The 15218-nt window shown below is 38.9% G+C and overlaps 1 protein-coding gene across 1 annotated transcript in view; it reads right to left on the bottom strand.

Moving 5' to 3' along the window:
* The window catches only part of GC (GC vitamin D binding protein), a 133233-nt gene that overhangs the window by 12285 nt on the left and 105730 nt on the right, over positions 1-15218 (bottom strand). Inside the window, exons 3-5 of the mRNA XM_047857604.1 lie at positions 4077-4146; positions 3381-3513; positions 915-1126 (exon numbers count right to left, since the gene is read on the bottom strand). Coding sequence (XP_047713560.1) covers positions 915-1126; positions 3381-3513; positions 4077-4146 — 415 coding nt within the window. The remainder of the gene's footprint in view (positions 1-914; positions 1127-3380; positions 3514-4076; positions 4147-15218) is intronic.

Here is a 15218-nt window from a genome sequence, read left to right as displayed (position 1 = left end):
CATTTGTCTCTTTATCGTTTAGCGTCTACTAAGTGCATGGCCCATGATAGTTGCTTATTAATATTGAACAAACTAAAATGAAACACCTTTACCTTTCATCATCTATCCCAGTTGACTTATTCTCCACAATTGCTATTTGTAGGCTTATTTCTTGAAATATTTTTTAATTGTTAGGAGTATAAGCCATAAGGGTCTATATGAGACTCTGAAATCTTGGGCAAAATCCTGATTATTTACAGGGATGAGCAAGCCAACCAATTTTTATAAAATCATGACCTTAATTTCAATTCTAAGGCCAATCTGAGCCATGTTGCATTTGACTCTTGGACTTGTATTTTGCCATTATCCTAAATAGAATTGTATAGCTGTGTACACTTTAAATGTTTAATTTTCAGAAAAGCATGTTTTTTTTATTCTCATATCCCTAGAAACAGTTGCAAACATGATGTGTTCTACCACATGTGAACATGTAATTTGATGATCTCCTTGATCAACATTCATGAGGAGCCAGATGATATATTGATTCTTCTATTAGTCTTGGAAGATCACAAAAATTAACATAAATGGAAAGAAAAAAATCTATCTGATTGAGTATGCAAGGATCCCTAGCATAAGGGGAATCACGGTAGCTGTCCAATATTTGAAAATGTCACATAGACAGGGGATCCAAGTGATTCTGCTTCAGGTGATAGAACTAAGTTTGGAAGTTTTAGAAAGTTGACTTTATCTCTGTCTGAGAAAGGCATTTATAATAATCAGCACTGACTGAAATGAGAAGTCTTAGGGAAGAGTCAAGTTCTTAATGGAAATTTCCTGGTTGCTGTAGAAGAGGCGTTTATATAGACTAGGGGGTTAGATTTGACACACTTCTGATTATTTTATGCCCTGAAGTTTTACTTATGAAAGCAGCTTACTGCTCAGCAAAGTCTTTGGGATCTTTCCTGAATGCCTCACAGATTTCATCATTTGTTGGCTCTACGTAGGTAGGGAATTCTTGTGGCTGGTGCTTCAGGGCAGCCATACAGAGTTTCTGTTCAAGGCCCTCTTTGGTACAGCACTCAGCAGTTCCTGGGTGCACTGGGAATGGAGAGTCACTTTCACAGGACTTAGCAGACAATGCTGAGGTCTAGAATGAGAAAAGAAAAGTCATTTTCTATATGGAAGTTTCCAGGCTTGTAATTCTCCATGGAGCATGACCTGTTAGTCTTTAAATCTAAAAATTCTCATCGGTAACAAACTGTCCATGACAAAAACTCTACTGGATGACTTATCAACATGACAATTTACATAGTTACAGGCAAATACAGGGTCTTATGTTAATTACTCATTAACGGAAATAGAACCTTCATTAACAAGTGGACTGTGTTTGCAGCTGTAAGAGGTGTTTTTTTTTTTGTTTGTTTGTTTTGTTTTTAGCTCAATGTTTCTATACGTAAATATTAACATATCTCGGGGTAAGTGAGGTCATTTGAAAAACTTCGCTGGTGATTCTGCTATGATCTCCCACCTGCTTTCTGCTGCAAATACCCCAGGGAGAAGGGTCACATCCTTCTATTAAATGAGCAGACTCTTCTTGACTGTTTTAGTCTTCTGCATTTGTTTGCATTCTCTTACCTGCTGGTGCTGGAGCCTGCTTTTGCATCAGGATCAGAGCCCAGATGCCTGGGTTTTACAAGGCAGAAACTGATTCATTAATTCAAAGAGGCAGCCTGAGGATCTGTTTCCTAAAGCCCCAATACTTATTCTCCTGTGCAGTACAGATTGAACACCACTGGTGCAACTTAATTTACTGCCTCAACACTGTGCACTGATAACCTGTGGGGAGACTAAGCCCATAGTAAGGGCACCACTAAAGCAATTGCAGCAGCAAAATGTTCTTTTTGGAAAGAATTTGATACTTGGAATAAATGTAAAATAGAGTCCCCATGGGAAAAACTTTTTGGAGATTTACTAGGGAAAACTGCCTAGACATCCCTACACTTAATTTATGTTGGTCATCTTTTTAAAAACTTCTAAAGATCATTTCCTGTAAATGAAGGAAAGCAACATGATGAATTAATTACATAAGCCAAAAGTAAACCTCTCCTCCTCATCTCCTCCTCAGACTCTCAGAACTTAGGAATTCTTAGAAACTCCTTTTCATCCTTATCTCTTGTTGGTGAATTTTTTTTTCCTTTCCATTTCTTTCCCTGGCAATTGTCCTTTTTTCTTTTTTTCTTATTATCTCCTTTCCAAAAAAAGTTTGTAAAGAAAGTATCAACATGGTTTTAAAAATGCTTCCCACCCCTGACAAAGGCAATGCCATCTCTGTTTCATGTGATCTGTCTCTATAATCCTGGGGCTTATCTCAGGTCAAGGGGTCAGTTAACTAATGCATGAAATAAAATGTAAATAAGATAAAAACGCATTCTGTTATTGATCATGGTTGGTAGTTTATTTTACAGTGGTATAGAAGGTCTGGTTGAAATGATAGGTATTTATGGAATTGATGGTGGGGGAAAAATTGATTTAAAATTCTTAGAACATATACAAGGGCCCAATGAAGCAATTAATAGGTAAAACTAATCATTCTGTAGGATTAAAAAAAATTTTTTTTTCATGTTTGTTTACTTTTGAAAGAGACGGAGAGAGGCAGAGCATGAGTGGGGGAGAGGAGAGCGAAGGAGAGACACAGAATCTTAAGTAGGCTCCAGGCTCTGAGCTGTCAGCATAGAGCCCAATGTGGGGCTAGAACCCACGAACCATCTGAGCCTCCCAGGCACCCCTGTTTAGGATATATTCAAATCAGATCTTTGGAGCATGATTTCTGCAGGCTTGAGCAAAGAGTTTGGTCGGTAGAAGCCTCTATCAAGATGCATCTAAATGTCCTTTGCATGAGGCCTGATAACTGTTAGTAGATTGCTAGAAACCCCTGTAGTTTTACCTTTTTCAGGTCCTGTCTACATTTCAAATCCTGTCAGTTCAGCATTTTAACTTCTGCATTTATACTTAAAGGGAGAAAACCCAGAACCTAGTGTATGTATATAAGGCAATTTTTGAAACCCAAAATAACTTGAGGCCAACACTAAACTATTCTGGGACAGTTGTACCTGTCTTAACATGATAAATGTATAGGTATGGGTAGGCTTTTAAGGTACACAGAATGCATTATTTCAAGGGGTTCATGAACTAATAGATATCCCAGTCTTTTCATTTGAACCTTGTAGGACTAATGGGCAAAACTGATTCATTATACTAGAATAGGTCTGGGCTGGGGGTAATTCTCTCAAACTTGGAGTAGGTGGAGTTGATGTCTAAGGTTTCCCCAAGATACAGCATAAAGGCCTATCTTGGCTTCTTTCTGTGACTCCATAAGGACACGGGCAGCCACATGAACCTACCCTGAGGTCATAGCAGTCCGGGTCAGCCCCTTCAGCACAGCAGGCTTCTGTCAAGGAGACCACTTCATTCACAAGGTGACTGATCTGTTCAAATGTGCTACTGGGAAACTTTCTGCTGTATGAGACCATTGATCTGAGGAAAACAGTAGGTTGATATATTTAGAATTTTAAGAAACTTCACATTTGCACATATTAAAACATGAAATTTGTTCAGTTTTTAACCAGAATATTGCATACATTGATTAGTGAAAAGAACCTGAGGTTCACTTTTAAAAAATAGTTTTTGTTCTAGGCAAATGTTCCTTGTAAAATGGAAGTTGGATTTGGGGGTTTTATCCAAGAAGTCTTCTATTCTTTCCTTTCTCAAGCCTCCCCAGTAATCCTGTTCTATGTCTTGTTTTTGTTTGCCACAGCCCTTGTATATACTCTTTGCATTTTATTTTATCTTAAGCTGTGCTTGTTCTCTTAACTCTATTAATAACCTTACTGCTAACAAATTCTTAGACTCTAGTAACAATAATCCAACTGGATTCTTTGGATGTCCTCCACTGGCCTAACACCTGTGTCCACATTGGTCTTGGGTTCTCACAATGTGCAGAGAGTGGTTCAGCCCCCCCTGCTGAATTGAAGTTCTCTCACATGTGGTTTCATTCAAGGTCAAGTAACCAAGAGAGCGAGTGAATACCTCGTACTTACAAAGATGTGAAGTCATCTTTTCCTAGATTGGCAAGTTCCTTGCAAACTTTATCCTTCTCATAATCTCGGCCTAGGAACCAGAAATAGAAAAATTGGTATCTTTTCCTTTCTAATGAATGTAACGTTATATGTATAGGTCTTCCTCATGATGCATCTATGGTGAAGGTAGCATTTTCTCAATATCTATATACAATTTCATTTTGGGGTGCCTTTCTAGCTGTGTTCCTACAGATCAATTTTATGGCCTGCTATGCATTGTAATGAACAGCAGAACAAACGCCCTAATACTGGAAGCAGAGAAGTCAAATGTCAGAACTTACTGATAGGGCAATCAGTCTCTTATGTCACTTCTGTATAATAATGCTAAAAATGTAACTTTTAATCCTTCCCTTATTTGTCTCCATTTCACTACGGTCTTGAAAGAAACAAGAACAAAACATAAATGGTGAGCATATGCCCATACACACTTAGTGAAGAGCTAGCCCCTCTAATGCAGGACTTTAAAGGAGATTTGTGGCTTGGTGTTGCCACCATAACTCCATTACCCACTTCAAATTCTATCAGGAAAGTCTAGGAATTCAGCTTAGGGGGGGAAATGGAAATTTGGCAATTTTCTCCCCCCAAAAAAAGATTAGCCTGTGAGGTGGGTTTGGAGAAATGGTGGAAAGCACTTCCCTTGCTTCAAGCACTGAGAGAGGCTTAAAGGAAAACACTCAGACCTTGATAGGTGGCCCCTGGGGTTTGGGGTACAACGGCAGGTGTCTGATTCAGACTAGAGAATATTAGAGGGTGAGAGGGGCTAGTGAAGTGGCCTGGGGCAGCAAAGGTGAGGGCTTTGAGTGGGAAGCTGTGTTGTGGTCTGTGGACCTTATATAGATCAAGCAGGAGAGCAATCTGACCTGGAGTTGTCTTAATTTGGGGGGAGGAAGGGGTGGCCTGTCTAGAGGGCAGTGTGCTGCCAACAGTGGGACATCTCTGTGTGGAGTCCGACAACTTGAAAGTCAGAGGCCCAAGGGGAAGTTTTAAGGTGCCAGCTGGATGTCAGAGATTCCAGAAATGTTGCAAAGAGCTTTCCAACGAACCCATAAAGTGTCAACTTTGAATATTTCCCATAACTAGTGGAAACACTAGCTCACAAAACTGTCCATTGAATTAATGTTCCTGCTGCTTGCTTCTCCTGCTAGCTTGTCCCTTTTCTGTTAACCTTGGAAGAGGTAAAAGCAGTTGAGTGAGCATGAGGAAGAAGAGAACAAGCAGAGAAGAAACTGTACGTGTCTCTTGTTGCCACCATAGGCAAAAGGACTGAAACAGTCCTGATCTGGGGGGGAGTAGTTTCAACTTCAAAAGAACTTACAAATATTTGACCATTAAATAAACCAGACTTTCCCGTGACTTTTATGAGGTAGTTGTTTTGAGGTTCAAAAGGATCAGAGGGACCTCTTTAAGGGAACAGAAAAATCAAATGAACTCACTCTCCGGTCCATTCAAGTGGCTGGGAAGAGCTCGTTCCCACAGGAGAAGAGTTCTTTACAGATTAAGACCCACTTGCGCAACATCCCTACTACATAACACAATAGGGTAGATGTGTGGAAGTGGTCCATGGTGTCCTTCCCTGACTCATTTATGCAAGTAAGTCTAGGAAACCTTCAACGTTTAATGATACATCTTTTGGAAAGAAATGTAGGAAGTATATAAACTGCCGAGTTTCTAAGTGGGGTAAGGGTTAGCAACTTCTCCTGGACTGTAAATATTGAGAAAACCATCTCAGGTGATACAATGGCAACTTCTGTCATGCATTTACCCTCCCACATGCCCTTGCCTCTCAGTTAGGGCTTTGAAAGCATGAACATAAGGAAGCCAGGGTAGAAATTGGTCTTCTATGGTTTGCTGTGGAGGTGGTGGTGCATGGATATAGACTAGGGAAAATTTTTTCTTTTGAAAAGTTCTCTTTAGGATTTTAGATTTAATGGCAAAGACCTCCTGCAGAAGAAGCTTTTGCCCCCTATATCTTTCAGGTGGACTGTTCAAAGTATATTACTGCAGTGGGAAGAGTCAGAACTGGGGGACAGAGACATTCCTAAGCAGTACTTTGAGTTGCCCCCTTATTACAAATACCATCAAAATCAGAGTGGGAAAGAAACTACATGTTCAAATCTCACATCCTCTTGGAAACCAGGACAAGACAGTAGGATTGATAAAGTTAAAAGTCAATGGAGTATAAAAAGCCACTTGCAGTGAACTTGTTACAGCTGAGAACCTTCACATCTAGTACATTTTCTGAAATGTATTGACAAGTTTGCAAGGTCAGATATTGTCACCATTTCAAAGGGCTGAAAGCTTCCATTAATCATTAATGATATTCAATGAGACTGACCACTAGGGCATGGGGGAAAGAATCTAGGGGAGAGCTGCCCTCCTATAATGAAGGATATAACATTAGGATGTCCACAGTTGTTTTATGTTGTTCCTAAGGTAGGATGTCCAGGCTTTTATGTTCCTAAGGTAGAGCTAAGAAAAACTGGTGGCAGATTTTAGTTCAATGTGTGAGAACTTTATTATAGCCATGACTGATAACTGAAATGATGAATACCTTTTTGAGGAGGTGAGTTTTTCCTGGAAATAATCAAATGGAATTTAAATAACCATATGTATTAAATTCCTAAATTTAGTACAAGATTATATCCTCGTATCTATAAGATCACATACAAGGGATTACAAAAGAATTCCTTTTAGAAATATTAAGAAATTAAATGGAATCTTTGCCCTGCCCCCCAGAACTTAGCGTGTTTTGAACCACAAAAAATAACTCCAATAAGAACTTTTCTGTTTAATGCATAAGGGCTAATTTTGTTTAATGTTCCCTATAAAAATACAGAAGTCCATTTTTGTTGATATTGCTGAGCACTCAATAACATGCAAAGTGAGAGCCTATATTCAAAGGGCATACCTCTGATGAACATTTAAAGAAATATTTTTTCTGGCCTTCCAGATTCAGATTTCTCACTTCATCCAAAAAAGCTTCACTCAGTGCATTATGGGAATGTAAGTACATGTGATATAAGCAGACACTACAGATTAGCCCCTGTTAAGTAGCTTTAATTAAATCAACTGGTGTTTGTACTGAAATGCATGAGAATCCACAGGTGTTAGGTACTAAGTGAAATAAAGATAAATATCATATGATTTCACTCATAGGAGGAATTTAAGAAACAAAACAGATGAGCATAAGGGAAGGAAAAATAAAAGGGAGGCAAACCATAAGAGACTCTTAAATACAGAGAACAAACTGAGGTTGCTGGAGGAGTGTTGGGTGGGGGATGGGCTAAATCGGTGATGGGCATTAAGGAGGACACTTGTTGGGATGAACACTGGGTGTTATATGCAAGTGATGAATCACTAAATTCTCGTGAAACCAATGCTACACTATATGTTAAGTAACTTGGATTTGAATAAAACTTAAAAATTAAAAAAAATTCAAAATAACGATGCAAAAAAAGGGAGGGAAATTAGATCAACTACATAAGATTTAAAATGGTTTTGGAACCATTTTTTCTAGAAATTCAACCTTGGGCTTGATAGAAGCAAGGGAGGCAGCTCAAAAGAGTCAACTGAGAAAGTTTAGAATTAAGGGTAAAAAGCTCTCAAATAACCTGTAGAGGAAGCTGTTGTACCATGTATCTTACAGATAGACTACTCAAAATATGTTTCTGATTAAAAAAAAATTGTTCACTTATTTATCCAGAGAATACCTATATCTTATAAGCCTAAGCAGATGTTAATCATTTTCTAATGGTTGAAAAAACAAATACTGAAGTTAATTTGCAATATGATTATTACAAATTGATTCCTTACTCCAGGGAGTGCTGCTAAATGTTTTCATACCAGTTGAACCCACTTTGATTCATGTAATTAAATACTATCTAGAATGAATGATAAATGACAGTCTGTTCTTGAATGTTCCATGTGGTTATAAAGAAGGCAATCTGGACTTTGATACAGCCCCAGTAAATATTGGCATAATCTCAGTGACTCTGGTGAAATCACTTTGACATCAAGTGACCCCTAAGCACTAAATATTTACAAATTAATGGAATTTTTGCTTTTTGCAATAGCCTGTCCCATTTCTTTCTATATTGTGAAATATTCTGGTAAGTTGTGTCTAATTCTATCTAGACTTCTGAAAACTTGATTTATTTTCAGGAAATTGGTATTGCTTTATGTACCTCCTTTCTCTCAACAGAGCTAATAGTATTAATAAATGAAACAGATATGTTTTGAAGACCTACTCTGTACTAGGTGGTTGGATTCAGTAGTGAATATACAATGGAGAGCAAAATACTCCTTCTGCCCTCATGGAATTTTCAATCTAGTTGAAAATAGACCACAAGGTACTACTGTCCTGGTACAAACTTTGCTAAAAAATGTATTTTGAATGCTTGAACTACTGCTACAGTATTTCTCTAAAACAAATTCGGTCCCCTATAAAAGCCATTTATATACCAGAAGCAATGGCTGTACCCTAAATAACATTGAATTGAATAAATGCTTATGTAGGATGCTAGAAACCATATTAATGTTGCTATTTTCCTTTTTTGTTTTGGAGAATCATAGGTTTTCAGAGCTCCATGGAGCATTATATATTGTTTTAATTTTATTCCTTTAGCATTTTCATTTCCATCATGCACTGACAGACTCATTGGTGTCAGAAAATGTCCATATATTTGGGGGGGGAGGTGTGTGAGTGTGAACTTAGAAATATGATTTGTAGCATTTATTTAAACTAAGCAGACTATATATTGATTTCAGAATAGTGATTTTACTTGAGAAATTGAGCCTTGCTGGACAGGTTTAGGAAGCTTCCCTAGTTATTGGAGATAAAACTACTGATTTATTGCTAGAATCCCTATTAATGAAGCAGTGGCAAATTAAAACTTGATTTCATTTTTACAGGCTTTTTTGGTTCTCATTTCTATTGCTTTTTTTAATCGTAAAACACTGATCTGGTCTTTCACATTGATAATGATTATAGGCCAGTGTGCAGTTTTCTGGGTTTGAGTCCATAGAAAGAAATTCAATCCTTCTAATACTAAACCTAGAACTCTACATGACCTCTATAGATTAAACAATTTAGAGGAAATGAAATGTCCTTCTTAGGATGCCATCAGAAGAACAAATAAAGCTTCATTTTATATTTTGAAAATTAAACAGTAGGAGATACGGGGTCAGTGAGTCAGTTCTCTAGAAACGACAGTTGTGGTAGAGAGTGGCCTCATGGACTTCACTCATATTTAACGTCCATGGGTCTACTGTAGTGGTCTTACCAAAGTCTCAAAGGAGGGCATTCTTTCTACATCTCCTTGCACTGCCCCTTCCCTTTATAAGTTGGGCACCTTGTCATCTACAAATGCTTTTGCAGGGGTGAAGATCAGGGAGCAAGTTTCATATTCCCACTTTTGGGATACTTGAGGGCGATATGTTCTACATCTTGATGTGGAAATTTGGAATGCATTGTATAGCCTACAGGAATAAAAAGGTGCTATGCCAAAACTCAGAAGACCCCGATACTTAAGGAACTGAAGTCTGGTGGTAGAGATAAGCATGTCATACCAGTAGTGATCATTGCCCAAGAAGAGATTGAAACAAAGCATTATGAAACTCGAGAATGGAAGGGAGAGCTTTTAGAAAGCCTCAAGAAAGGAACTATTACCTGAAGTGAATCATGAATAATAGGCAGGATTTTAACAGGAGTAAATGAATTGGGAGAAGTATTTGTGTGGAGGGTACAACTTGAAGAGCTGTCTTAAGTTAGAAAATCATAAATCCTACTTGGAAAATGAATAGTCCAATAAGAGAACTGAAGTATGAGACAACACAGACTTAATAGTCAAAGTTTTAATTTTAAGGTATGGGGTATCCGTGGAAATCTATTCCTGTAGGGGAATTCAAGAAAGAGTAATCTTGGGCTTAAGGTAATCAATAGTATCTTTTTCATAAGGTTCTTCTACATTAATCTATGTGAAAATGCTTAGCACCTCTCCTGCCTAATGTGTTAAACGCTCAGTGTTAAAAACTTTTTATAGCAAAATTCAACTTTTCATAGCAAAATCCAATTATGGTACATATTATCAGATATTCTCTACTCTGGTGATATAGATATTCTGTGATTTGTTCCAGTCCTCCTTGCAGGAGATAGGTTAAGTTACTTTCTGGTAAAAGGAATATGAAAGAGAAGATAAAAATAGAAACTCTAAGAAATCAGTGAAATGAGTCAACGTGCACCCCAGTCATCTCCTGGCCAGCTTTCACTGGATCTGACAAATAAAATGGTAGCTCATCAACTGTGAGCTGCCTTGCCTCACTTCTCCTTTTCTGTGGGAAGTCTCAACTTGTCACAGGGCCCAGAAACCTACTATATGAGACTTCTTTTGCTACTGTAACAAATTACCACAAATTTAGTGGTTTAATCAACACAAACTTACTGCCTTATAGTTCTGTTGGGTAGTCTGGCCAAGGTCTCCTTGGGCTAAAATCAAAGTGTCAAGAGGACTATGTTCTTCCTGGAGGTTTAAGGAGATCATCTGTTTCCTTTTCTATTCTGGCTTCTAGAGGCAGTCAACATTTCTTGGGACCAGGCTGTCCTCTCCATCTTCAAAGCTAGAATTTTGCATCTTTTTTTCCTTAGTCACCCCTTCCTCTGACTCTTCTGCTTTTCTTCTACCATAAGCACCTTGTGATTGCATTGACCCCACGGGGTAATCCAGCATTATTTTTCTATTTGAAGGTCAGCTGATTAGCAACCTTTTTTCCATCTGCAACCTTAATTTCCTTTTGTGATGTAACCTGCCTATTTACTCACAGGTTCTGGACCTTAGGATCTAGACATTTTTAGAGGGCTCCATTCTGCCTACCATTTGCTCGTTCCTATTTCAGCCTGAAGTTGTACTTACCATTAGGTGGCTTTAAACAGACTAGAATTGGGGTGGATTTGTATTAGATAGCCTGATCCCTGAAATCCTACCAGCTGGCTGTACAAGCTCAAATTGATCATTTCATTAATCTCTCAGTAGTGATCCTGACTTTTATGTAATTCATCTTTTGGACTCCAGTTACCAGATTGTCAGGTTGTGTATTGTATTCTAATATGAACCAAGTGGGGAAGAGATAAGAGGTAGGGATTTGGTCGGAAGCCATTACAACAACCATGCAAAGGGGAACAAGGGCCTGGACAAAGACCGTATATGGAAATGTAGATATGAGAGGTAGTGTTCACAGGGTTTGAGCTTAAATACACATAGGAGGTAAAGGAGAGAGGCAAAAGGGAATACGGAGGAGGTTCCTATAGTGGAATGCTCTGTATAAGGCTGATTTACTTCAGGGCTGAAATTGGTAGAATATGGACATGATTGAATATAGATAACAAAAATGAAAACAACAAAACTCAGGAAGTCTCTGCAGGATTGGACATCAAGCAATTCCAAGGTTAATGGTACTGGGAAAACAGGGAAGTTAGAAGACAGAGCCAGTCCTATGGAGTATGGATGAACTAGAGTTTGGATCAGTTCTGGATGACCATAGTAGGCAGAGTGAATTTGACTTAATTCCCCCTAAACAGGTGCTAATGAACTGTTTTTCTCTTTTGTCCTTAGGTTAGTGAGAGATTGTTCAGATATCTGTCCCATGAGAGGCAACAAAACCATGATTTCAAGCATTATCTTTGTAAACCTAACTAATCTAGGTAAAATTCTGATTCTGCCACTTATTAGCTTATTTTCCTTGGATAATTTCTCTCACTTTCAAAGTGGGGATAATAGTACTGAGTTGATCAGGGTGTTGTAAAGATGAAATTTATTCAAAAGATTTTGAACATGCTGACACATTATGAATATTGGCTATATTTAGTGCATAGACTCTGTTTCACATTGGATACTTTATAAATCTTATAATTTTACAGAGTTTACTACTTCCAGGATATCTATTATATGTCCTAGTTGACATTTAATTTTCCTTAAATAATCAAAACTACCTAACAATCCTAACTTTCTGATTTTACGTGAAAAATCTGTTGAACACATACTACATGTCAAGTAGTCTTCTAAAACTTGGAATTAAGCAAGGAACAAAAATAAACTCCTTGATTTCCTAGAGGTTGGGTTCTACATTTTACATTTATTATAATACACAGCTGGTGATCAGATAAGGTAAGGAGTACTAAAAAGAAATCAAGGTAAAGGGATAAGGAAAAATGGAATAGTCAGTGCTATTTGAGATAGGTTGGTCAGGGAAGCCTCTTATGTACATGAACTTGGAGCAGACACTTGAAAGGAGGTGAGGAAGGGAGCCATGTGGATATCAGGTGGATCAGTGTTCTAAGAGGAGGGGGGGAGCTAGTACAAGTTCCTTAGGTGCAGAGCACATAGTGTGTGGGATAGTGTGGATGTCAGTGTGACTTTAGCAGAGGAACTGGAAGGGGTGGGGGACAGAGCAGGGTAGTGGTGGGCAGAAAAAAACAGGTTAAGTGGCCATAGACACCCAGGGAGAAGGGTAATAGATGCCTATTAAGGATTGTTCATCTCTTGGGGCACCTGAGTGGCTCAATTGGCTGAGCGTCCAAATTTGGCCAAGGTCATGATCTCATGGTTAGGTTCGTGAGTTCAAGCCTCTCATTGGGCTCGCTGGTGTCCTCTCAGAGACCACTTTGGATCCTCTGCCACCATCCCCCTCTGCCATCCGGTGTCCCCACCTCGCTCATGCTTTCTCTCTCAAAAATGAATAAACATTAAAAAAAAATCTTCATCTCTTCCTCCTAGATTAACCTCATGTCTGCTTAAAGCATACATACTTCTTCCTATACTAGCCATGTGGTGAGTGTGTACCTGGCTTTGTACCTAACAACAGTGGAGTGTAACTTTGCTATTAATTTCCAGGGAAGTTAACAGTGCCTTTGTGATAAAGTTAGCTACCTCTCTGACTTCAGCTCCTCCTCCTTTTCCCTCAAAAAGAGCTAAGCCTCTTTTGTGCTTTTTCTCTGGCTGCTTTGTGAACTTGATTCAGGCCATACTTGTTCCTAAGACTTTTATACCTCTGTTCCTTCACCTTGAAACACACTTCTAGATCTTTTCATGGCTGTCTCCTTTTCATCATGTAGACCTCCTATCCTGGGTCACCCCCTCAATAACCATTTATGTAGGTTTTGCAGAGAGGATACAAAGACCTATCTGAGAAAACAGAGAAGATCTCTACGTATCCTAAATTACTTCTCTGACATTCTGCGCAGCGATGCTCCTGAATCAAGCTTAGAGCAACTTATTTTTTTTTTAATTTTTTTTCAACGTTTATTTATTTTTGGGACAGAGAGAGACAGAGCATGAACAGGGGAGGGACAGAGAGGGAGACACAGAATCGGAAACAGGCTCCAGGCTCTGAGCCATCAGCCCAGAGCCTGACGCAGGGCTCGAACTCACGGACTGCGAGATCGTGACCTGGCTGAAGTCGAACGCCCAACCGACTGCGCCACCCAGGCGCCCCTAGAGCAACTTATTTTTAATATGGCTGCTGATGAAGGCTGAGCTTGTGGAAAAGAGAAATGGTGATTCAATGGTGATTTGGGAGATTGGGATAACCCACATTGTCTAGGGGTGTTCTGACAGGCAAGCGGGAGAAGGATAAATGCAGCTCCCCCACAACTCAAAGAACTTACTTTCTTCTTGCTATTTGATGCCCCATCTAGTAACAGTACATATGTTGAGAATGAGATGCTTCAAGCAAAAAGGAAAATGTTTGTAATAATAGATCCCGCTCTTGCCAACAGCGCCTATAAAATGCAGAGGCTTATTTCCCGTAGCATTATTTCCTTAGTAATTGTGTAGCTGTGTCAGCCTTCCTGCTGCTTTCTTGGGGAGAGGGAGAGATAGTGTTTAGATTTCAGTCCTGAGGAAAGAAACTTGAGTGGAGAGGTGATTGGCATACACAGACTTCTTGCCTCTCATGGGGTAGCTAATGTGGAGGTATTTTTATGACTCCATCCGGATTTGGCACACTTGGTAGCCCTTTTCTCCCAAGATGTACCCAAGGGCTTGTGCACTAAATCTCCAGGGCCATTTGATAGGACAGGATTTGCCTGACTGGAGCTGCTATTCAGCTTGGAGCAGACACTTGAGCTGTTGAGCTATTCATGTTGAGCTGCAGCAGTATCCATCTTAAACCTGAGGTTTCCCAAAGAATACTACCATGGTGTCTGGACACTTCAGGAAAGAGCCCGTGTGTTTGGGAAACTGGGTAAAGTTAGGTTTCTTTCTTGTATGACTTCTTGGAATCTTTAGGGTAACAAAGACATGGATTGTAAACCAACCAAGAAAGACTAATGTATGGCTTATTTCTTAAATGTGTTTGGCCATAAAACTTTTCCTAACATGAGTCTTGAATGAAATATACTTTGGAAAAAGGTCTTCTAGATACATGTTGTGGATTGTTGATCAGCTCTCTAGAACTATAATAGAACTGCAACACATACCTATTGTCTACTATCCAAGCCTCCTCTCAACTCCATTTATTTTATATGCATATATATATATATATATATATATATATATATATATATATATATTATAGTAACTTTCTGCTAGAAGAGAGCCTACCTAGCTCCCAGGTAAATCATTGACTTGGTCATTTGGGTCATGCTCAGGACTGGTGGGTCAGGAGTACTATTTCCAAATATTGGACATATATTACTTATAAATGTATTTTATGTCTTGGGGGTTATCATCTGACCTTTGGAATCTAAGTAATCTGAAGTTCATTGTTAAGCTTCCTTTAAGGTCTGAACTTAATTGAAGTTCTCAGGATCCATTTCATTAGAGCCTGAGAGAGTGCTGAATGTCAAAATACAGGTTGCAGAATACTTTTTCCAGAGGACATTTGTGATCCTTTGGGAAGCCAATATGCACTTACAGAGTCAGCAGTCCAAAATGATGACCCCTGCCCTATGCTGGGCATCCACATACAATCCCAGGACCTAGCCATTACTAGATCTTCTGTGTTTTGAAGATCTTGATGTGAACGTATTCCAGTAGGATTTCTCAGGTTCGTATATGCCCCAGGGAAACCGTAGGCAAAGGAGTAAGCTTTCAGGGTTTCCTGGGACGT

This window comes from Prionailurus viverrinus, chromosome B1 (assembly GCF_022837055.1).
Source record: "Prionailurus viverrinus isolate Anna chromosome B1, UM_Priviv_1.0, whole genome shotgun sequence".
Taxonomy (NCBI): Eukaryota; Metazoa; Chordata; class Mammalia; order Carnivora; family Felidae; genus Prionailurus; species Prionailurus viverrinus.
The sequence above is the reverse complement of the archived record's forward strand: the minus strand, read 5'-3'. Positions and strand labels throughout refer to the sequence as shown.